A 24944-nucleotide genomic window follows, 5' to 3' on the forward strand; every position below is an offset into this window, starting at 1 on the left:
AACTTACAATAACCAAAACGCACTTTTCCAATTGGCACAAAGGTGGGAAAAGGAAATTACCTTTGAGTTTTCCATTACGCTCTCAATACAATCGAAATATGAGAGATCGCTCACAGGTTCATTAGGGTTATCCAGCATTCCCTTCACTGTCTGAAATGACGAAAGAAACTCTGATTATTGGCAGAGCCTGAAAAAATGAGCTGAGAAGAACATAGACCATCACAACTATCCTGCTTATACCACTGTAATCTTACAACTTTGTCTCCAGCAGGCAAACAAAACTACACGCTGAGGGCTCACACACAGATGAGCGTGTTACACATTAAATGCTATCCTACATTAACTGAACTGTGATAACTACACATTTGTGCATTACAAATCTGATGGAAGTATAGGCTAATGTGGTTTACCTTGTGTTTGTGATGAGTGATTTTATGTATGGTCACTTAGCAAGGCTCAGCTGACATGAGGTAATCTGGTTTTCTGTTCATTGTCAACAGCCTAATAGATGTTTTCAGTACTATTTTAAATTTCATAAATGGAATTACAAGAGTGATAGGAAAACCAGCTACCATTTGTTCAGTACTGTCTAGAGACACAAAAGGGCTACCAAGTTAAGTGCAAGTGAACCACCTGCCTGCCTCTTACTACTAGTGTCAACAGATTCCACCAACACAGCTCCCTCTGTCAGAAAACTATATATACTAGTTGGTTTAAATTTATTTTTCTGAGGTCATTCTGATTCCTGGAAATAGCAACATGAAAGTCAGTCACATATTCATTGAGAAGAATCAATGCATTTCGATAACAAAACTTGTAAAAAGCTGTAAAATGCATGAGAGTAATTCTTTTATATGTAAAATATCTGCAATATGCCTTTTTCCAAGTTTGGAGGAGCACTATTTTCTGCCAAATATCAGGCAGAAAAGACTTTTAATCTTTCCGTTGAAAGTGAAATCAGTAAGTATAGAAAGATACTAACATCTGTATCTGATGTTGCCTTCCACCTAAAGGAAATCTAGGCATGATTTTAAACCCTTAAGTTTTTCTCGTAACTAAACTCCTAACATTAATATATACCTACAATATTTTTAACAGCCCAGCTATTGCTTTTTAAAATACATAGTCTAGTTTAAAGCCTTACAGCAATTAAACTGTGAGAACAATGTGATGTAAAGAAGTCATATCTAGAAAACAATTTCCAGTTGCCTCTCCTCTCTTTCTCAGTTCTCACAGACATTGCAGCAACACTTCATTGTTGTGTTCCATCTTTAAATAACAACTTGTAAAGCAAACAATGTTCCTGCAGCTTTCACACTACTATGGAGACAGAAGCCTCAGAAAGCAAGGAAACAGAACAGTGAAATACAAGCCAGCACAAACTTCCCACTGACATATATTTGCTATTACTAGAACACCTTTGTCAATCCTTTCAGCTGAAACACTGGGCAAGTTTAGCTACCTCATTGGAGGTCATATGGTAAGGTCCTCTCTAAACACAGTTTTCCAGAGTCTCCAGGGAAGACTACAGAGCATACTGACAGTCTGTCAAATCCAAGGTGAGACACTCTTTCTACAGAAACAATACTTTTTAGTACTCTTAATAAGCCTTGGGAAGACTAGAAATAGTAGGCGATGAATTGGGGAAATGAAGGGAAGAGGTAAGAAATTACTCATTGTAAAGAGAAATTGAAAGTTAAGACTACTAAGAATGCTTTCCCCCAGATTTGATAGATTCCTCAGGTCACTTTGATACCAGTCTCCAGTCTGGTTTCAGGACTCTGTGGTTTTGCCTCAGTTTCACTTTTCTCAGAAATTAATCTAAGTCCATACATCCAGGCTTTTCTCACTAATTGTCCCTCTCAGGCAAGTGTCTGCTGAAGTTCAAGATGCTACAGATCTTCCTTCTGCCCTTCCCAGGCTCTACTCACAATCCATGCAAGCCATGTTATTGGCACAGAACCCTATGTGATGGCTTCTTAAGGCTGTTCTGCCCTACATTTCTTCCCTAAGCTCTCAGTTTTCAGTGGTTCATTAGCTGGGAATTCTTATCTTCCATATCCCTGCTGTTTTGCAGATCTCTCCCCATTAGTCTTCTAGGAAGTCCTGAGAAATGGCACTTCATTGCCCCTGCTTGCTCCACCCCTATATTCTGTAGTGATTTCAGGCAGCCATTACATTACAGCCCAATTTTCAGTTTTCTCTTTCTATTGTTTGAACTTGCTGCCACTCCCTTTAACCAAGGAGAGAACACTACTAAGCTCAAGAAGCTAAGAATTCAGAAGTACAAAGCAGCTCCTAGGCAAACTACTATGAATATTTTGGGATGACGACTGCGGGCTTGTGTATTAAAAAAGCTCACGATATCCTGGAACACACTGCAATGATCTTTGTATCCTTTTGATACCAAGGGGTAAAAATAAAAACCTTGAAGGTGTTTTATGCTCTCTACACAGGCCAGTCATCCCTTGATATTCTGACCTTTACAGCAAACAACAAGCATTTAGTTTAATTAAAAAGACGCCATTTCCTACTATTATAAGCAGCTATGTCTGTGATCAGTGTACAACCTTAGGTCTTTCAACTGACCTGCTACCCGCTATTTAGCCAGCCAAACATTTCACTCATGAATGAGAACATACCTTGCAAAAACCTGTATTGACACACATGTCCTATCAGCTTGGCTGTGACAAAGCAGATACAAGGCATCAAAAATCTACACTAAGAAAAAGCAGGATAAAAGATGGTAAACATCATCCTAAAGTGGGATGTCAGTAACAACATTCTATAAGCAGAAAAGCAGCTCCCTCCAGTGCACTGCTGGTACTGGGAATGTCTATCTCGTCACGATTCTTCCTTAATTCACAGTAAGTATGAATGATAAGGACTTAACTGTACCTTTTGGGGGGCAGGGAAGAAGAGTTGGGGACAGGGCAGCAGATTTCATTCTGACCAAAACTACAAGATGTTCACAGAGATTCCATGCTTACCTCATAGGCAATTAAAACCCCTGCCATAGATACCAAATGAGAAGACAGTGACAGCAGCTAATCGGACAAAGAAAACCAAGGAAACAAACATTTGGGGCCCATGTTCATTGATAAGAACTTTTGAAATGTAACAATACCTCCAGTTCTCTGAGTGCGTTATCACATTCCTTCTGGCCAGGAGCTTGCTGGGTGCACAGCGTGATGAGCTGATTTATACTCTCAGTCACAGCTCTAGGGAGAATAGAAGGAAAAAAGGTAAATTTAAAAGTTAAATTATTCCCCTCATTAAAACTTTTGTTTTCTTAAGTGTACACTGCATAGAGATTTAAAACTTTGATGTTCTACTACATTTTTTCTTCTCAGTGTTTGGGGATTAACTGTATGTTGAACAGTTCACCCTGAGACCTCTTCTTTAACAAGCTTCATAGGAGCCTAACATTCTCACTAGAGCATTTGATAGTGATCCACACCTGAAAATCTATGCCTTCAGTGCAAACAATTGAGAAGTTAGTCCAGAACAAGCAGAAGCTTCATCTCACAGCAGCAAGTATATTGGGAGTCTGTGGCAAGGTTCTGGCTGCAGGGGTGGTCTCTGTGAGAAGAGGCCAGGGGCTGACCCATGCCAGGCACAGCTGGTTCCAGATGGCTCCAACAGACCCACTGCAGGACACAGCTGAGCCCAGCAGCCAAGCTGGCAGCACCTCTGGGAAAATATTGGTAAGAAAGAGCAAAACACCACCTGGCAGCGGGCCAAGGTCAACTCGCTACACTAGCACAGTGACATAACTTAGTTGCTAAAAAGTATTTTAGCACTTCTCCAGGTCTGATATTAAGTGAATCATTTCTCAGCTAGCACCCCAGAAGTCTTAAAAGACACAGAAACAAGTGGCTAGTGTGTCAAAAAATGTTTGAATGTAAAGTAATATTATACACCCTTTGCTAGCAAAGTCTTGTATCGTCTGACATACTGTATTACACACACACACATCTAATCCTGCTATATATTTCCATAGTCTGTTATCAAGTTGGTTTTTTTTCTCTTTAACTAGTCATTGATATTCTCAGAGTCAACATGCATCAGCTCCCTTAGGTTTAAATCCACAGACAAGGTATTTTTCCATTACATTTCTATGGAATTCACAGTTCTGGTGCTCTTGAACACAGACTGAATCTGACATACAATATAATCACTATTAGTGTTTACGATGAATGCTCTGATATTAAGCAAAATTCATTATAACTACATTCATTTTAGACTAATGGCTAACCACCCAGCAAAGTAGCTTCTAGAAAAAAGAGACTTTGCAGGAGGAAGTAGGGGTCTGCTGTTCATTGTTATTAATCAAAGATCATTTTCTATAGCTAGGCATGTTGTCACCAACTTGCAAAAACTTAGCTTGCATTGTGACATTATAGTGGAATGCAAGTTTTTTGTGTTGTTTCTCATGGCAAATTACAAAATGAGTGAAATCAGAATGCATGGAGAATATACTTTCCTCTGGCGTTGAAAAATCTGCAAGGCATTCGGATTATTTTTTCTTTAAGAAAACCGTCACCTGATAACATGATTGGTAATATCAATAACATGACTACCTAGATGGATAGTAGCATACTGTTACGAAAGGAAACAGGACATGCTTATTACATTTACACCAGGTTTCATGTTTATTTCCAGGGAAAAACGAATGGAAACTAACAGTGTTGTGGTTTAACCCCAGCCAGCAACTAAGCACCATGCAGCCGCTCACTCCCTCCCTCCCCCACCCAGTGGGATGGGGGAGAAAATCGGGAAAAGAAGTAAAACTCATGGGTTGAGATAAGAATGGTTTAATAGAACAGAAAAGAAGAAACTAATAATGATAATGATAACACTAATAAAATGATAACAGTAATAATAAAAGGATTGGAATGTACAAATGATGCGCAGTGCAATTGCTTACTACCCGCTGACCAACACCCAGCTAGTCCCTGAGTGGCGATTCCCTCCATCTCCACTCCCCCCAGTTCCTATACTAAATGGGACGTCACACAGTATGGAATACACTGTTGGCCACTTTGGGTCAGATGCCCTGGCTGTGTCCTGTGCCAACTTCTTGTGCCCCTCCAGCCTTCTCACTGGCTGGGCATGAGAAGCTGAAAAATCCTTGACTTTAGACTAAACATTACTTAGCAACAACTGAAAACATCAGTGTGTTATCAACATTCTTCTCATATCTAACTCAAAAACATAGCACTATGCCAGCTACTAGGAAAACAATTAACTCTATCCCAGCTGAAACCAGGACAAACAGACATATTTGTTTAACTGAGACTCCTACCCTTTTCAGTAGGTTTGGTGTCCTTGTGGAGCCATTTTCCCCAAGTTCCTTTGCCTTTCAGGACTGTTACATATACATGTCTTGTGTCCTGTCTGGCATACTGTATTATACACACGTAGTCTTGCTATATATTTATATAGTCTGTTATCAGACAGATTTGGCTTTTATCTTCAACTAAAAATTGATATTCTCCAAGTCAATGTGTGTGCATTTATATACACAAATGTTTTTACAGTTATTATCTATCTCTGAAAAACAACATGCATGGCTTCACCAACGTAACATCAATACAAAGGATGGATTCTCAACCTCCTGAACATCAATGATTTCTATGCATGTGAAAAATATCATTGCATACAGACATATGAATAGATGGCAAAAATGGGAAGTTCTGTTCACTCCCAGAGAAACTTCACGCAAAAATAACTTGTCCACTGTTGATTTTAATCTAAGAGAGACAATGCATTTTGACTTGGAGAGTATCAGTAATTAAAAAAACCCCCAAACTTGGTAATAGACTAGAATTGTCAGCACTGTAGAGGATGCAGTGTGACCTCATGAATATCTTTACCACACACTAGGTACCCTGTGTGCAGGAATACATCCAGTGTACTAGCATTACTTTTAAAACTATTTGGAAGCAGTGGAACCAGGAAGGTGGCCCCTCAAACACCAACCCCAGAGCGGAAGACGACTGCTAGGACTCTAAAGGCCACATTTGTTTTCATCAAATACAGCATATAAACACTTGGATCTTGCAGGGAACTCAGCCACTGTTGCAGTCCTATGAGACTGTCAGAGGAAGTCAAGAAAAATGCCTCCACAGGGAGGCCAAAGCTACTAAAAAGTTAGAGTGTCTATTATAGCTGGAACAAAGGGGGAAGAAAGGAAAGAAAATACAAGAAAATTAATCACAGTACCGTAGAAGATGAGAGAAAAATGAGAAGATAAGCTGTCTTATAAACAGGAAGCAAAGGAAGCTGTGCCTCTTTTTTCATTTTTATGAGAAAAGGGAAAGTAAAAATACTTGACTCTGACCATATCACAGCAGGGAAATACCGTGTCTGCTTAGCGTCTTAAACACAAACTAAGAATTGGTACAGTATTTACTTTTCATGGTTATCTGATGTCTATGTAAAGTCTTATGCATGCAGACACACATACACACGCTAACAGCATGTCAAAATAGAACATCTAAAGGCTCTACATGGTTTGTCTCCCTTTTTATATTACATGCTTCTACGGAGGGAATACCAGCCTGGCAGAAACTAACAACTAACTGGGCTTCATTGAGAACACTAAGTTGCTCTACATGCCAAATAGGAATGCTCCAAGCCTAAAGCAGAAATTTGTAGCAGTCTGATGCTGTGGCAATATGAAAGCTCATGCAACTCCCTCACTTCTAAGCACTGTGCTTTTGATTACCTACAATTTTCCTAGAAGCTATTTAATTCTGGGGAGACAAGATGGATGTCAGAGTTGTTTTTGTTTTGTTTTTAACAAATATGACAAAGTAAAGTAGCATAACTTCTTTAAAAAGTGCTTTATTAAAGGAGTGGATTTATTTTTTAAAAATTAAGTTATTGCTATTAGAAAGGGATGACTCCAAGGTCCAGGACAAACAACGACATTATGCCCAAGGAAGTAACAGTCTTCACGTACTCACTTCCTGTCTAGGCTAATCTTTGCGAGTATAAACATTTTGGAACACAATATTGTAAGTCACATCCACATGATCTCAGATGTTCATCTGATTTAATGTTGACATTTCTAGGTGTGATGTCTGTCTGTCCTTCAGCAGTCTCTTTCCAGTCTGATATTTGAACATTCCATTTACAAACTTAGAAAACTGAATAAAAAGTTAATTAGGGGAAAAAAAAATTGTGAAAAAGATTTGACAAAGTGAAGGAGAGAAAATTAGCCAGTCAAACACTGAAATGCAGTGTTATTTTTCTCATAAATACTGAGTGCCTTGACTGAGAAACAGGGTCCACAAGATGAAATTCAGGGCATGGTTGACAGAATCTTTAAAGTAAGGGTATCTTCCACCAAATAAACATAGCATCTAACCTCTTCAAGTTTACTTGATCATACACACATACACACTTTTAATGACAGGTAGCCACAACATGATTTTTAAGCACATTCTATATAAGAATGTTATTCAATTTCTTTTCTTTGTTAGGGATTGAGAGGCTTATTGTTAGCTACTGCCTTGTCAGAACACAGATGGTAAAAAACCAGTAGGTAAAACACACTAGTCCCTTTGAAAAACCAGGCCAACTCTTCAACTGCTGGTTCTTATTTCCACCAATGGTAACAAGTTATGCCAGTTATGGAACTACTCCAAAATAAGTAGCTTTCCTCTGGCCTACTTTTTTTTAAATAGAACTGCAGGTTCCAACCACTCAGTTAACTGTCAATAGCAGAAGAATACATAAACACATTACAAATATCACAGAGAAATGCAAACATCTTAGGAAAACCTAAAGCAAGCAACACATCCTTACCTTGCTGCTGCTGCTAAGAGATTTTTGGCATTAGGAGCTCCAGGATCAACAGACAGCGACTTGGCAGCTAGTAACAGCTTGCTGGAAGCCATAGAGATGCTCTTGAGGTTACCTATTACTTGAATCTGGTCCTCTTTAGTCTGGAAAGCCACAGCAGCATAACATTAAGTGCAGAGCTTGCAATAAAGAGTATGCGCTAAAACCACATTTGGAAACCCAGTTTATCCACCTGAAACCACTGACGTGCAGGGGACCATAGTCCGGAGAAGAACATGGACCAAAGCCTCTCTTCACCCAGACAGGTGCCTCTAAGCTTCCCTTACATAACAGAGAAAGAAACCCATATAACAAATGGCTTGGTTTCTAACAATGGCAGTATTCACAAATGAGCAACGGAGAAACTTTACTAGTTGTTGAACAACGCTTTTGTTGTCAAGACTCTCATGTGTCTCTGCCTGGCACAACTGATCCACATTATTCAGTCAGTGTACACTCCCTGTATTCTAGCAACCTCTGTGTAACCCACAGGCTCTCTAGCATCTAACTGGGATTACTCACACGGAAAGATCCCTCCAGAAAGTCCTCTATCCCAAGGAAATATGTTTCTATAAGCCTACTTTGGTAAACATTCTGACTTGGATGTTCTATTATTTATTTTAAGCCACTGGTTGAAAAGGAAAACCTGTATCAACATACAGTTACAGGAAGTACTGCATTATCACAGCAAACACCATGACTAGATTCTTCTGTCAATGATCGGTAGAAATGAATCCATTCTTTCTAATGGTCTATTCAGGGTTTTATGTAACGAGGTGCATATTACTCAGCTGATGTGAATAGCTTTTACTCTATATTTCCATTCTGCTTCCTCCCTACCCCAGCATTTTGCTGGGCATCCAAAATACCTGGTATTGCTTCTGTTCAGGCTAAATAACTACACACAGACAGAAAGCATTCTCTTTGCAAAGATCAGCCATTAATAACCAAGATGGTTATCAACCCCTATATCAGCAGGATAAGCAAATCCGCAAGGGCCACAAGGTCATCATCATCAGGAATTCTCTTTTCAAATAGCTATTTGCAGTATCATTTCCACCTTTGCCTTCATCGAATTGCCTCACACAACATTCTAAAAGTCAATGAGGCCCATGGCTAAAAAGATAGTCAGGTACCTAAATCCTACTCAATTTCAGAGAATCAGCTGATATTTGGTGCCTAACTCACTTCATGGATCTGGAACCTGAAAGATTAAGTTTTGATGGAGAATAATCAGCAATCATTGTCCGATCTCTCTACTCAGCCCTACCTACAAAGCATCTGCTCTATAGACTTCATAAATGACTTCAGAGGACTGGCACACTCACGACTTTCTGGTTAGTTTTCTTTCGGCAGTTATTTCTCAGGTTTGCAAGTTCCTCCTACTAACTAGGGCAAAACAGTCTGCAGATTCCTTTTTCTGCAAGTCTTCCTAGCTCTCCTGGTACATGACTCTTTCTTATATGCTGACATATGCTATGCTAAATCATCTACAAATGACCAATTACTGTAATTCAGTACACTTAAACCCAGTAAGATAAAATGAAGGAGATATCTCCAACTTCATATGAGTACCTAGACTACTAGGAATAAGCTAGGTAACACGTGACAACATTCCCGATTCTGAGTTAATCAGAATACAACTCGGCCACATTTTAGATCACTAAACAGAAGTCCAAGTGCTTGCTGTCAGATCCATGGCAATTTAGCCAGCCCTCTTCAAATCCTTGCTCCACTCTGTAGCAGGTCCATAGCAGCAGGCACCACAGAGCAATATCAAGTCTGGATTTTAAATGCATCTTTTTCTCCCTCTACTTAAAGCATTTGAAAATTAGCAAAGAAAGGTGTTAAATTTTGAACAGTGTTCACATAAATTATTCTCCATGGTAGTTCTACCAAAATAGAAGCAACTCTTTCCATAAGCTTTGAGAGGTTCAGCACACCTTTGTACCTTCAGATATACAGCTCAAATTAGTTAACAGCCCAACCTAGACAGAACAGTATGAAGTCATATTTCTGACTGGGCACAGGAACAAATACCAGTATCCTGTGTAGAATGCAAACACTGAGTTGACTTCACTCTGGATAACCAGTTACAGGTGACTGCTTCATAAAAAACATCACCTGTCATATTTGGCTAGGCTCACACTAGCATATTGTACTGTGCTATTAGGTAACCAAGACACTGCACTGCGAGATACTATGCCAAGATAATCCTTGGTCCCAATTAGCAAGATAAAAAACTTACTTGTGCTTGACCAGCCATTTCAATACCAGCATCAAGAAATTCATCAAAATCATCACTGAATTTTCCAGAGGCTGCAGCCAGTTCCCCACTTTGGCCCCGTGTAGCATGGACGACTTCTCCTGCTGACTGATTCAGGTCTGCTGCTGCCTGGTTCAGTTCACTCTGAGCTTCTTGAAATGACTTAGAACTTGGAGGTAGCTGTAAGACACCAAGTGCCATATTTTATTGTCTGCAATGTCACACCAGCCCTTCACGACTGAAAAGTTCAACACAATTCAAGAACACTAAATGCAATGCAGTAGTGAGCTTCACATACAAGGTAGAACAGAGTACTGTAACTGGACTGCTAGTGATTCAGTTCTGAAAGTAGAATAGTGTAACTATGGGACAGCTATCAACCAGAAATCTATGCAACAACCTCAGTCCCACTGTTTCTTTCAAGGGACAGACAAGCATGTAAGCCTTTCAAGGGACAGAGTTGACAATAGCTATTTTATGGTTCAACTACAAAATTTGAAGTGATGAACTCAGTGGCGGAAGTTGCAGAATTTTGGTCTCCAAGTCATCATTCACTTCCACAAACAAGCTTTCCAGAACACCATGCAAGTACTGGCAGCTCTTCACAATAATTCCAAACTCCTGACCCGGTTCTACCAAAAGGCATTGCACAAACTTATCAAAATACAATTCCTCCTTCATTCACAGGGTAGCAGGATCACTGGTAAGTGCAGAAAAAGTTGTTCAAATCATATAACCTTCCGGCAAATTACCAGTGCACAAAAGGGTTTTTTTTGACATGGATGCAGTTAAACAGAAATACAACAATTCTTCTCCTTGCACAAAATGACCATAGATGCACCAAACATTTTTTGACTGACCACAATGCTCCTTAAACTGAACCTATCACTTCTAGATGGGAGATGGATTATGATTTTCTAATTTTCACGTTCTTCAAAATGTTAAGTCACAGTTAGCATTTTCAGAAAACCAAACTAATGGTGATCTATGACAACAACTTTAATATTGCCTTCACAAGCCACAGACACATTTCGTCTTTCCCAAAAACTAGAAGAACAGCATTTCAGCCAAAGTAGCAGCTACTTAAAGTTGCATACACTTAAACAAAACTTATATGACGTATACTTAAGGCACATTTACTAAATAATAATTTGATACATGGGGAACCCAGATCTGCTTTTTGGTTCTCTAAAATTTATTTCTATGTTAAAAGACATCTCACCGAATCAACAAGGAGCTTCTTGCTAGATTCCCCAATACTCTTCAAGGCCACATCCACATCCTTTTGTCCAGGCAGACAATTCACACAGTTATTCAAGGAGTGAGACACTGCTTTTGCCACCTACAACACATAAGTAAATACATCCACACTGAGAAAGGCTTAAGTGGTCCTTTATCTAATAGGAGGCACATTCCATAGTCAGCAATTCCTAGATTCTGACTCTAACAAAAACATTTTTGAGGCTTGCGACTTCCTTGGTTTGCTCACCGGTAGTCCAGCAGTAGTCATTATTTACACTCACCCATTTGATAGGATACTGTTGGCAGGGCAGCTCCACAACTGCTCCTGGCACCTGGGATAAAGTCTGCAGCACTGCAGATAAGGGAACGCCACGGAAGTTAACCGTATACTAATCGCAGAAATCCTTTGCATGCTACTTTTTTCAAAGTCCCAATTAAAACAAATGTCTCCTCATAAGAAATTATTTAAAATACAGGCCAGTTATAGACCTTTTCAAACCAGTAAAAAAGAACTTGTTACTCCTTAAAGTGTTCAATAGCAACGGTGCCACATGTATAGAAAACGTGCATTCATTTTTTGCATAAACATGAATACAGATCCTTCATTTGATAATGACCAGTTTAACAGTTGTTTCATTTTTGCAGTCAAGCAGCCTACTCAAACGCGTTGTGGGTAAAAGCACTTAACTGCATCTTTGTATAAGTTTATTTTTCTAAAAGGTGACTAAAATATCATACTACGCATCATCTGCATTGTTTAACATTAAGTATGATGTTACTATCTGAGAGTTGCTGGAAGGAATAGAAAGCTGACATTCCTTGCAGCCTTATTTTCTGTTGTTCTCTCTCATTATTTAATGCTGTGTTCTAAGTAATTTCACTGCGTGTTTGATAATTCATGTAGCTACTCAAGTTGCAACTTACCTGGGCTAATCGCTGCTGACTGTCTGCATCCCCTGGTGCAGCCAGGGCCTGCTTTGCCTCCTGAATAAGCATAGCAGAGCCTTCCATGACATCTCTTGCTGAATCCAACATTGCATGTGCTGCCACAGGGTCGGTAGTAGATGCTGCAACCCCTCGTGCCGCTTGAGCCAAAGTCTTCAAAGCCTGAGCAGTTTCTCTAGCAGCAACTCCTATGTTCGGATTCATCAAGGATTCTATGAGTACCCTTAAAGACGATCTTTGTATTTTATGAAAGATTAATTTGCAGGTAATGATCCCATTGCAAAAGAACATTGCAAATGCAGTTTAAAAGAAAATCTTCAAACATGAACACGTTTGAAATACACGGCATCACTTGCCTAGAGAAATGCCTGTAGTGAAGCCATAAAGTAAATACTATACCCCAAAGACAACGTTCCAGGCACAGCTCTACATTAGTGACTAAATCTTAGCACTGAAAAAGAAGAAAATCTAAAACTTGGAAATGAGGAAAAACTCATACTCAAGCTAAGGGGGAAAGTGATTGTCTACAAGAATGGTGTACATGACTTCAGAGCCACAGCATCAATGCCGCTTCTGAAAATGCAGCTTTGGATTTTTTAGAGAATAAACACAGCAATACCTTAAGTTGAAGCAATTAAAAAAAAAAATTAAGAAATCATTAGGGATGGTACAACTTGATATAACCTAACAGTACTGTGAGTACAAGCACATAAAAATAACTGAATGAAGTCACAGAGAGGATGTCATGAAATTAGTTTCTGTGTTCTGTCTGGCCAACATTATAGGACATTCACCAGCTTTAGCACTAAAGCGTACAACTGTATGAATAATGGTCCCATTCTATTTTTGAAATTTAATTCAGCCCTTAATAAAACCCAATATAAAATAGTCTTCTGAAAGACCTTAATTAGCATGTAGTCTAGTCAACAACATATGCAATTAACGTAGGTAGTATATTCTGAGTGATAATGTTAAAGTCATGCTATTCCTACCAAAAGAAAACTATAGAAAAGGTTCACATTTGCTGTACAAGACCTCTTAGTTATCTATATTTAGGCATTAAAAATAATTAGAATGTTCCAATATCTCTACTGGAAACATTTAGAAAACTGGAACATCACAACCCACAAAGCAGCCATGTTAGCATTTTAATGCCAGTGCCTTTTAACATTTTCTCTTCTGGTCAATGGAACATTTTTAAATGCAGAAACTTTAGAAGGTAATGAAAAGCAAGTGATATTATATGTCAAAGTAAAGCACAGCTAGGCAGAGAAATAGTACTGCCTATGCTGCAGTTACAACCTTTCTATTGGACAAACCACAGAGAGCTTTCTACATTCTTAATGTAAAGAAAATTTGAACTGAATTTGAAAAATACCCACACGTTTTGTTTCCTTTATTTAGAGTACCAGTAAGCATCCTTTAAGTTTGACTTAATTTATCACAGTACCACAAAAAAAAAAGGTCTGATTGCATCGCTTTCAGTTTGGTGCTGCTTTCATCCTCTACAATGACTTTCAGCACAAAGTGAAAAAAACCTTACTGTGACACTTGCAGACAACAGGGAATTATTAAATAGTGAATATAAGCTGTAAAGTATTTTTATCACAGAGAAACAGCACAATGTCATAATACTTGTAAACACTCAGTGCTTACTTGAGCACATAAGAGTTTTTACATAACAAGACAGTATGAGATAGAAAATAGTTGTATGAGCTTTGAAAAGAACTCATTGCTTTGTAGGATTTCCCAGCCAAACAGCTCTTATAGCTTGATGTTGAGAGCTACTAGATTCAATTATTTGGTATCAGCTGCAAGTATCTGTATTCCTTCACCAGATACCCAGTGCTAACTTCTGCATAACTACATGATAGAAATGCGAGCCAGCTTAGTGCAATTACAACTGCTTCAAACGAAAGCAACTAAGTTACGTAGCCCTGATGCAATTATATCCAATGAAGTGGTAATTGCCATAATACATTTTATCAGTAGTATTTAAAAAAATCCTACAGTAGCATTTGCATCAACAGCTTTCATTTCTTACAGAAATAAGGAGACAGAACATTTTACCTTCTAAGAGTAAACTTTTTTCCCCTCCTGCAAGGAGCATTTTCCTTATTAGGGTGTTTTTGGTTTCTAAAAGCACAGGTACAAAACCAAACTGTAGAATCTGTGTGCCCACATTCCCTGTTGGCTTTAACTCAAACTACGCAAATGTGATCAGTGATTCAGAGAAACCAGCTGCATTATACATGTAAACTGGTAACATCTAGTAAGAGATGCAGTTTTAAACGTCACCAAGCTATCCCAAGTATGTTTGCATCCTGTGCTTCAAAAAATAGCCAAAGACCCTTTTAACCTTCTGAAATGATATAGCAATGTTTCCAGTCACACTGACCTTTAAATTGCATTACATTTTAGTTCTGTCCTTTACAGAGTGTCAGTGGCTTATATTTACAAAAACAACAGATGTCTCAATCTATTCTGATTATATACAGACACACAGCAGATTGCAACACTATTCTTTTATGAAACACATTATTCACACTAGCAATTCCTAGTAACTTGCCACAATTCACTATCAGCATTAAAAAGAAAAGTAATTCCTTGATTTTAGTTGTCTGTGATAAGAAAACCTTCTATCAAGTATTTTATGGAAAACAGAGGTTTCACAGAGACATTATGAATAAAACACTACCTGTGTAGTGCTCGTTGCCTTGAGCAGCACAAGTTAACAGCTGGGCCATTGATGAACCGACTGCTTTGGATGTACTTCCCAGGTCCTGAGTGCATTTCTCAAGCTGTGAAAAGTTGCAAAGGACAACATTCTTTCCTTAAGCTCAACTAAAACACACTTGTTTTTTAAGTAGTACTAAAAAATTCCTCATTCAACAAAAACCAAGCTTGTACCTCAGCTACCAAACACACACACAGTTTCTCTGAAACCTGACTAGCATGTTTTCCCTGTCTAGGGTGAAATGAATTAACATATGAACAACAGAACTATTTTATAATTAGCAATGGAAATCAATAGCTTCATCTGAGAAGGGGGTTTTAGCCAAATAAAACATTTCACTTTAAGTCTACGAGGACTGGTAGTCTTAGAACTATTGAGTTCTCATCTTTGTCACTATTGAAAAGAAGTTCATTTTGACAAGAAAAGACCAAAACATTGCTGCTACTAAATTGTAATTTGTACAACAGAGAAGGATGCCCTACAGTCCTATGACTAATTCTGCTACAGAACATGCTTCTGGTGTAGTAAGAATATATACTCTTTTTAAGAGAATTAGTGCAAAATCCTATCAGTGTCATCATTATCCAAAGCCTCATGACTTGTTTTGCCTCCAATACTTAAAATTTTTAACAGCTAACTTTGTTTGTTTTTAAATGAAGAACATCCTTCCTCAATTACAGTTTCTCCTGGGAGAGGTTTTAACTGTCCATCCACAGCTGCCATCTTCGCATCTTGCAGTTCATTTTTGAGTGTCTGGACTGTATTCAAAGCAGAATCGATTTCCATTGGGCCACATGCTTCATGAGCCTATTCAGAAATCAGATCAATATCACTGTTAGCAGCTGTAAGCCACTACTAGCAATAGTAAATGCTTCATACATAATCTCCCCCCCCCCAAATTACTGCTCTCACGACTTTACAGGCCATTGTGGGCACTTTAAGCGTTACACATCACAGATTCCAAACTCCTGCACAATATTCTTATCTTGTGAATAGAATAACTCACTGTTAAGAGCCACCAGGGGAATGAGATGCACTTAGCTTGTGTACACACACCTTCACACTAGGCAGTCCAGGTACGGAGAAAATAACTGCTGCTGTCTGGACCTGACTTTTGACAAATAGCCTAACTATGCATCATGACTAAAGTCACAGTGAACCCTCTGATGTGGCAGCCCAAAATCATCAGTACCTGAGCTGGAAATTTCAACGTTAGCTCAGGTGTAGCTACCTATATGCTACAATCCTGGTTTTGGGCCACAGCATACACAAAAAATAAGAGCAGACTTCCCACTGATAACTTTTTTTTTTTTTTTAAACCCATACATGGTTTAGAAATCTATGTGTGAAACAGAGATAACCTCTGCTTCCCTGAGTTTTAGAGATGATAGCTCCTGTTCACAATCACAAGATTGACCACAGCAGTGCTGTATCTGGGTTCACCCCAGTTTGGCAGGTGCAGGAGATACGCTCGCCTTTCCCCACTCTCCTTCAGATGTAACAGCAGCTCAGAGCATTCACATGCTGCTCTCCTCCTCCTGTCTTTCTCATATGGGAAGGGTAGCACAAGCTTTTCAGTTTTGTTGCCACATCTTCCTCCCCTTTCTGTTATGACACAGAAGCCACCCAGGAGTCTGAGCAAACTGTGCGCAAAAAGCAACACTGAAAAGTGAACACTGACTGAGCATGAGCTGTTCCCTTTGGGGAGACACAGTGGGCCAAGAAGGAGTGAGCTTGTGACCACCATCCAAGCCATCTTCCTTTAGCTGATTAAAACTAGTATTTACCTACCTTCTGGGAGGCGGTTCGCAGCTCAGCTAAGCTGGTAGCAAGATTCTTTGCACACTGACTTAGCTGCATTGCTGCTGCTTGATCAGTCACAGTGGGCACTGCAGCTTTAGCAGATGCCACCATTTTACTTCCAGGCTGTTGAAAGAAGAGCAGTGGACACAATTGGTTTTACTAGCTCATTATCTTTAAAGAAGACTTAGGATTCAATAAACAAACTGCTTCCTCCATTCACACACTCGTGAGGTTTCTAGATTTTCTGTAATGACCATTTCATGCGCTTCCCTGCTCCTTAAGCATGCACCTTCTAGATCTCACCCTTTTGTTCATATCCTGCACCCTGTCATAATTCCACATTGCAGTGTCTTCTGCAGCAGGACTCATTGGTGCTTTACTAGTACAATGACTACCTCATTGGTACCAATGTCTGCCTGAGGCCTCTGAGTACTCATGTAGAATACTTAAAAATATTTAAATGTGAAGTTTTGCCATTCAGCATCCACGTGGTATGAGCAGGCCCAGGTAGCAGAGATGGCAAATTTGTCTCAATGTTTCTAAATATTAAACTCTGCCAAATTTCTATAAATTGAAAACTGTAATTCAGGCAATGACTGCTCACAGGGTTTGCCTCTAATACAATTAAAATACCTTGCCAATTCTCACCATCACCATGGTACACACATACAGCCAGAGGGGAGACGGATCATTTTAATGACTCCAGAGGAAATCATATAGCAAAACAGTCAAACAGAGCAAGAGCATGGTTTGCGATACCTCTGCCTACATGGGACCATAAAGAACCCGCTAACAGCAACCCCACTTCAGACAGGACTAACTGGTGCCAAGTAATGCTCATGTCATTACACAGAGAATTGGTTTCTTCTGTTTGTTTCTTGTAATGTCAATAATAAACCCAATTGTTTTGTTATTAATGCTCAATATTTTATCTATTTTTTTTAAGATGTTTTGGAAGAAGCACAGAGTCAAATTTTGTGTTTTGTTCAAAACTTCAATCAAGATTCATTATGTATGCAGGCTAGTATCTAAAAAAAACATGGCGATATTCCCTTTTATTTATGAAGAATTCTGGAGCTTGTTGCTGCAACACTGATTTTACCTCCACTAAGAAAGGTTACAACAGCATCTCACATATTCAGACCTCTACTTAGAAAGACGCTGAATTCTCTCCATCTTGTTCTTTAAACTCTTTCCCAGAAGGGAAGTGCTACAGTAATGAATGTTTCTTCTCCATACACTTTAGTTTTCTTGTTACTTTTATCCTCAATTTTGGCAGTTTTCACTCTCCGCAGATTCAACAAACTTCAGCCAACTGACCTGAGGAACTAAATTCTCCTTAGCTATGGCACACAGTCAGCAATGAACTTTACATGTTTCGTAACAGTTTACTGCTTATTTATCACAAATAAAAACATACAGCAACAAAAAAATGCTTTTTGCTCTGATGTAATCTACTACAGTAATTGATTCACTTCACCTGAAGGAAGTTCTGGCTGGAATTTATTAGTGCAAGCTGGGCACTGAGGTCTTCTGCCTGAGCTTGACTTCCTCTTACACCCTGCACCAGCTGAGGAATGTGGTCTGCAACATTCTATAATAAACAAAGGTAAAAGCTTTTAGTAGATAAATAAAAACTCCAAACCCTCTAACACTAAAGCAAGCCCTCTCCCCACCTCCCTTAAAGACAACCTGTAGTATTCACAGGTACAATACTCATGTGCCTTCACAGAATTCGTTTAGGAACTGAATTAATACATAATAGGATTTTTCAGAGGCATTCTACTTAAGAAATCTTTATTAAAGCTACTCATTAGTTCAAAGATCCTACAAGACAATCTAAGATTTTTCTGCAAAATTATGTACACAAACTATTTTGAATTACTTCCTTTGCATGTTCAAATGCCAGTAGTGGAGGTGACAGATTTTTCAAGAGAATGCCTTGCTTTCAGAAAAACATTTGTCTTTTACAAACAAGCTCCTCAGTCTACTTGTCCTTGACTTCTAACAATAGAAACTTTATAGTATGGCTGGAGCATTCTTTAGTGTGTACTGCTAAAACTTTATTACTGGACTGCCCAGATTCATGCTCCTTGTCCATCCATTTCACAATAACACTTATTTCAGCAGTGAAATACTAATTTTTTTTCCCCAAAAAAGTAAAAAAGTAGGTATTGGATCATCTCTGCTATGCAATAAATCATCACCAAGATCAAATTAGAATGAACTGTAAACAATACAGTGAATCAGCTTGCTTTTTTTTTCTGTCATACCGAAATAGCAGCTGCCTACAACACAATTTTGAGATGTGCTTAAGCTACCTTGTTTAACTCCAACATTTCTCAGGATTACCACCATGACAAGAACTAATTGCTGAATATTAATGTGGCTTTTAACGATGCCTTCTTTAATGGTTTTGTTCTTGTTCCCCACATAACTGCTGTTCCATCCAGAAGAAAACCCTTTTGCATTCTATTGTCTTTTTCAATTTTTTTGTTTAAATGTGATTTCTCTAAAAAACCTGAAGCAACATTAGTCAGAGCTAGAAATGAAGCTGCCAAATGTAGCTTAAACACAAAAGAAAACAGCTTCTCACCAGACTCTGAATTATAGCTTAGAACTATAAAATTATGCTTGACTTCAGGCAAACCTTGAAATCTGTGGTCTTGGCAGCTTTAACTTCAAGCTAGGAATCATGTTAACCCCATAGTAAGGTCTATAACTTATTTTTTACAGCAACATTTAAGGCCCCAGTTGCTTGTAGGCTGAACATCAGAATAGCACAATCAGTATTGTTAGTTATATAACCAATTATCTAAGCAATACATTAAATAAGGATTTCACTCCATTATGGTATAAATCACTATTGCTACTCCATCCTTTGCTGTGGAAAATTCAAAGGTTACCTCTATTCCATAGCAGACCTCAGTCCCATTTCACTGCATGTATCATTCAACAGCCTGTTTTGGTGATCCTACAGCTACTCACCTGTTGAAGAGCAAACTCATACACTGAACACGTGGCCAAGACTTCTCGCCAGTGTAAAAATTTCTGAGCAATCGGACCCCTCCATACAGTGCTTCTAGCATAGCTCTGCATATATAGTACTGCTGACTGATTTGCAGAAAAACTTTTAAAGCACTTGCTTCAGGTGAACTGGTTGTTACTCAACAGATACATGCTGAGGTATATAAGCCTGCCGATCCCTTCTAGTAAGGTGTTTGCAGGGGTATTTGTAACAGCCAACAGCTCAGCTTTTCAAAGCTCTCCATACACTAATGCATGGAAACTATGGATAATACACTAAATGACAGTTCTCCAGAATCCATAAAGATAAGTGTGTGTGGTGTTGGTTTTGTTTGTTTTGGTGGGGTTTTGTTTGTTTGTTTGTTTGTTTTTTTAAATCTCCTTCTGAGGTTGCAACAGTGTTGTTATACAAGATGATCTTCAGTTCCCCATAAAGCAGAGTTCAAGAGTTATTTGTCAGTGAGTTGTGATATGTTTACCTTACAGCTCTGCACAAGTTGCTGATGGGCTGCTGTGTTCTTATTTGAAACAGCTGCATTCTGAGAAGCTGCAATAGTCTGAGTAGCAGCAGCTGCAGCTTGTTTAGCTGCAATCTTTGGAGAAAAAGAAACAGTTAAATCAGTGGTAAAAGTCTGAGTAATTTAGAGGATGAAACACATATTATAGGTAACTTTGACAGTAACAATTTTGACAGATTAATACATTATATCCCTTGATTAATTTGATTTGCCATAAGGAAACTCAGGATTGCTCTTCTCTCAAGATGAAAATGAGCTGAACCCTGTTATCCATCTCTAACTTGCCAATAAGGAAAAAGATGGAACTAAAAGGATTCTAAGCTCTTACTCCTTCATAGCTTAGGTTGCAATATGACCATAAGAAGTCAATTACAGAAAGCAGAAATAGTCTAATCAATTAGACTTACAAAGAAGGCCAGAGAAAACAGGCAAAGTACACATAGTGCTGCACACTGCTACATTAACACCTCTGACCAAAGGCTCAAGGGAGCGAACTTCCACCGAGATTGCTCTACGGCAAAAGCAAAGATGCTAAAATGATGCAGAGGTACAAAATACTGGTATTGCTGAGTCTAAAAGCACTAAGAAGACCTTCCCCAAATATCTAGGAGTGTTATTATCAACCTCTCCCTATTACAAAATTAAAAATTCAACAGTTTATCCAAAGTATGCCAAACAACAAAGTATGCCAACAGTTTATCCAAAGTATCCAAAGTATCCAAACATGTTGTACACTGGCCCACTAAATACAACCAAGCATGAAGTTCATTCTCACCATTACACATTTCACTCCCTTGTAAGGCAGGTATATATTATAACAGCAAAACAAATAAAACGTCCTTTCAATAAAGTTTTTTTGCATGCAGTTAGGAAATTGAGACATGAACCTTTATTTCCTGAAATACTCCTGATTTTTGGTTCTAGCCAGATACAGTAATTTAAATGCACTTCTGGAACATGGTTACTTAAATTTCCTTGTTTGTCTAATCTCATTGCACTTGAATCAGACTACTGTAAAACCACAGTTGGAAACCAGGAATTATGAAAGGCTTCTTTTTTTAATCTGTCTTTTCTACATTTTAGCTGAGAATAGGAAGATCAAACCTTGCCTACAAGACAAATTTCAGACTTTTTTTTATTCTTGGTGCACAGTAAACTGCCTTCCCCCCCCTTGGCTGTACTACCAGATATGATGTATCCTTTCACTTTCATTTCTGGTTCCTTGATTCTCTGAATAACTTACCAGTTTAATTGGATATGCTGCAAATCAACATATCTTTGCACGGAAATTTACATGGAACTCTGGCAGATATACTAGTTAAAACCACCAAAAGATATCGTGTGTAAATTACAGATCATACAGATAAAATAGTGATGAAGCGGTTTCAGCTCAGCTGTTTGAAACCTCAGCTGTTCTAATTTTATGACTAAGCCACCATCAAATGCCTTCTGAGTCAAATTCTTACACCACTGTACTACATCAGTGATACAAGTTGCTCAATTTTCTGAGGACTATGTGTCATATACTAGCATCTCTAATTCCAAGCCTTGTACTCTGGAACTGAGCTTACAGTGCTATCACTCTAGGTTTAGCACTTTTCCTGAAATAAGCATTTCTACTTGTTTGAAATTATCTAAGGATACTAATTATCAAAATGGAGTAAACTGAAAGTTCAACAATATCTAGTTTCGAACCTCTAATCTGTTGACAATTTTCTTCTTGATGGCATTCTGTGCAGCAGCATTTGTAGCAACCCGCAGTCCCTCTGCTGCTTCTCTCAGACGCTGCTGTTGATCCTCATTTTCAGGATTGGCTGCAGCTCCCTGCACAAAATTTCAGAACAAAGAACATGAACCTCAGTAGAAGTTCCTGGAGAAAATGTAGATGAATATCCAGACAGCTCTATGACAACAGTCTTTATTTTCCTTGTATTATCTTAACCAAAGTTAAAACAACATTAAAATGTTACAAGACTTTGAAGCAGAAAATTTATTGCTAGTGCAAGGTTGTTACTGTATATGTTAAGTACTTTGAGGGAGTTAAACATTTGCTTCCTATACTACTTCAGGTGCTTAGCAAAAAAGCCTTTGTAAACTGCTTCCACTATGATCTGTAACAATATCCTTTGATGAACGTAGGTTTTGGAAAAAAAACCAAAACACCCCCCTCCCCCCCCCCCCCAAAAAAACCCCCGTTTTTACAATTCCCAATTCAGTATGCCTTTCAGTAACTGCAGTCCAGACCTTGAGATTTAACACAGTAGATTTTCTCCATTTGAAGTCTGAGGAAGTAATGCAAAGTCAAGGATATGTTCTGGAGCCAGGCATATGGGCCTTCCAGAGCCCTAGCAGAATGGCTGGCCCTGATCTGTAAACATCATTTAAGTGCAGGATCTGGGAAACAATTCTGAGAACATATTCCTCCCTAATGGATTTAAAGAGGTTTCTAGCACAGAAAGGAAAAAAAAGGTTAGATATTTGCCTCTCTTGTGAGAATAGGGGGGTGGGGAGGAACAACACAGGCAAGATTCCCCAGGTGGAGGAAACTGGTCCTAAGACAGAGGCAGAGTTGCTTTGTTAACAGCTTTTGTAAGAGATACTTGTAAGAGATTGCTATGGGTTTGTTGTTCCATTTGTATTGGTGGACTGGTAGAAGACAGAGGATATGGCTGGTGGTAACTGCCCTAGATGGCTTGAGTCATGACCACCCTTGCACACAGGGGAGCGAAGTAGTGCAAGAAGGGTTTTTAAAGTCAAAACCCCCCAAGTAATCCTAGGTACATTCTAGGTATAAGTCATTAAATGCACATTTACAGGATAAGAAAAACAGCCTCTGCTATCAGCCAGGTCCTATCTACAATATCCCACATACCATTTCTTCTTCATGTATAACCATACAATTTTAAGCTGACAATTATTTAATTTTCCTGGTACCTTTGCAGCTTCAACCATGCGGGCTGTAGAATCTGCCAGGAGCTTTGCGGCAGCCAGAAGCTTCTTAGAGTTGTCCATGTCGATTTCTGCTTCAGCATCTGACCTCATGGCATTGACAAGATCAGAAGTGGCTTGAGCCAGTACCCTGGCTTGCCGTACCATTTCACCTGTGGTATACAATTAGATTTTTACTTTCGTTCTCTCTGTATTTCAGTTTTGGTTTCAGAAGTCATCCCAACAAGATGAAAATAAAGTTATATTTGCTGAAGTATTCTTTTGACTTGAAAATGATACACGAATAGTTCATAACTTAGAAGCTTCATAAACAAAATCTTGGATTGCAACATAAATGAAAGAAACCTCTAGAGAGGAGATTAAGAAAAAAAGTAGTATTTGCATTCTAGATAGCAAGACAAAAACCAAAAATCAATACTTTAAGGTAATTTTGAATATACAGTTCAAAGAAACTCCTGGCCCAGTGAAGACTAATAATTTTGCTTTCAAATTACAGACAAGATTTCACTCTTTTATTATTATTAAATATTACCCATCTTTCACCTATTCTTCTTTGGGAGAATTATCTTCTGTCTAATATAAACTAAATTAAGAACTCTGTCAGAAGACACTCAGCACCAGTTAGGTGGTTTTGGCCAAAAAAGGTGTATATTTAAGATACTAGAGTCATGTTCCGGTCATGGTGAAGCATAGAGATGAAACAGCAGTGCTTCTGAAGTGGATACCCTTTCTAGAGCAAATTCATTTGGTCAGTAAAACATACACGTGAACTCCTTCATAATACACTTGAACCCATAAAGCCTTTGGCTTTCTGTAGGTTATCAAATCAAGTAAGATGTGTTTGGGTCTAAGGCCTCATTCTTTTCAAATGGTCTTAAAAAATCATGGGAAAGAAAAGCAAAGCAGCATTTTTCTCATGTGTAAAGGTGACTTGTAGGCTTCAGAATTAAATGCCTTCTTAGCAGGCTCCTCTGCTCAGGAAAGGCAAAAAAATTGAAGTTTTCTAGCTGTTATCAACTATTTCCCAGTATGCAATTTTGCCATTAAAATTTTTACCAATAATGGCTAACTCAGCTCCCAGTTCAAATATTCCACTTGAAAAAAATCTCTTTAAATGCCCTTTCTTACAGTATTAAGCCAGTAAATCAAACTGAAAGAATAACCTGTTTGGGAATAATACAGCAGTCACAAGTCAGAGTCTCTTTGCTGTTAAAATTGTGACTGCAAGAGTGCAATGATAAGCTGGAAACAGACTGGAATCTGAATGCCTTCTACTAAAAACTAAGTATTGCACAACAAGATATTTGACTGTGAACAGAAAATAAATGCTATCCAAGATCATCTCTTTCACTGCATCCTTTTACACAGAAGCTGAATCATAAATGACAGCTAAACATAAAACTTGACATGCTTTCCTGTGCACATCTACAGTAATTAAATTCCTTAGGATAGCTCCAGAGCATTAGAAAACTTCTTCCACAGCTTTCAATTCAAAGACTAAGAGTGGTTTAGCAAACAGTCTTGTGCATCTTTTAAAAATTTTAATCACTCAGATTTCTCACAGAGAAGATTCCAGGGTCAAAATACGCTGAGAAATTCACTA

At 38.5% G+C, this 24944-nt stretch overlaps 1 protein-coding gene across 4 annotated transcripts in view; it reads right to left on the bottom strand.

Moving 5' to 3' along the window:
* The window catches only part of TLN2 (talin 2), a 204711-nt gene that overhangs the window by 60268 nt on the left and 119499 nt on the right, over window positions 1–24944 (bottom strand). For all 4 annotated transcript variants that reach the window (XM_069797991.1, XM_069797992.1, XM_069797993.1 and 1 more), the window contains exons 21-33: window positions 23327–23493; window positions 22088–22216; window positions 20354–20467; window positions 18328–18441; window positions 16836–16970; window positions 15723–15851; window positions 15006–15108; window positions 12287–12495; window positions 11343–11462; window positions 10103–10300; window positions 7819–7958; window positions 3128–3221; window positions 61–150 (exon numbers count right to left, since the gene is read on the bottom strand). In XM_069797991.1, the coding sequence (XP_069654092.1) occupies window positions 61–150; window positions 3128–3221; window positions 7819–7958; window positions 10103–10300; window positions 11343–11462; window positions 12287–12495; window positions 15006–15108; window positions 15723–15851; window positions 16836–16970; window positions 18328–18441; window positions 20354–20467; window positions 22088–22216; window positions 23327–23493 (1742 nt within the window). The remainder of the gene's footprint in view (window positions 1–60; window positions 151–3127; window positions 3222–7818; window positions 7959–10102; window positions 10301–11342; window positions 11463–12286; window positions 12496–15005; window positions 15109–15722; window positions 15852–16835; window positions 16971–18327; window positions 18442–20353; window positions 20468–22087; window positions 22217–23326; window positions 23494–24944) is intronic.

Source organism: Haliaeetus albicilla, chromosome 12 (genome assembly GCF_947461875.1).
Source record: "Haliaeetus albicilla chromosome 12, bHalAlb1.1, whole genome shotgun sequence".
Taxonomy (NCBI): domain Eukaryota; kingdom Metazoa; phylum Chordata; class Aves; order Accipitriformes; family Accipitridae; genus Haliaeetus; species Haliaeetus albicilla.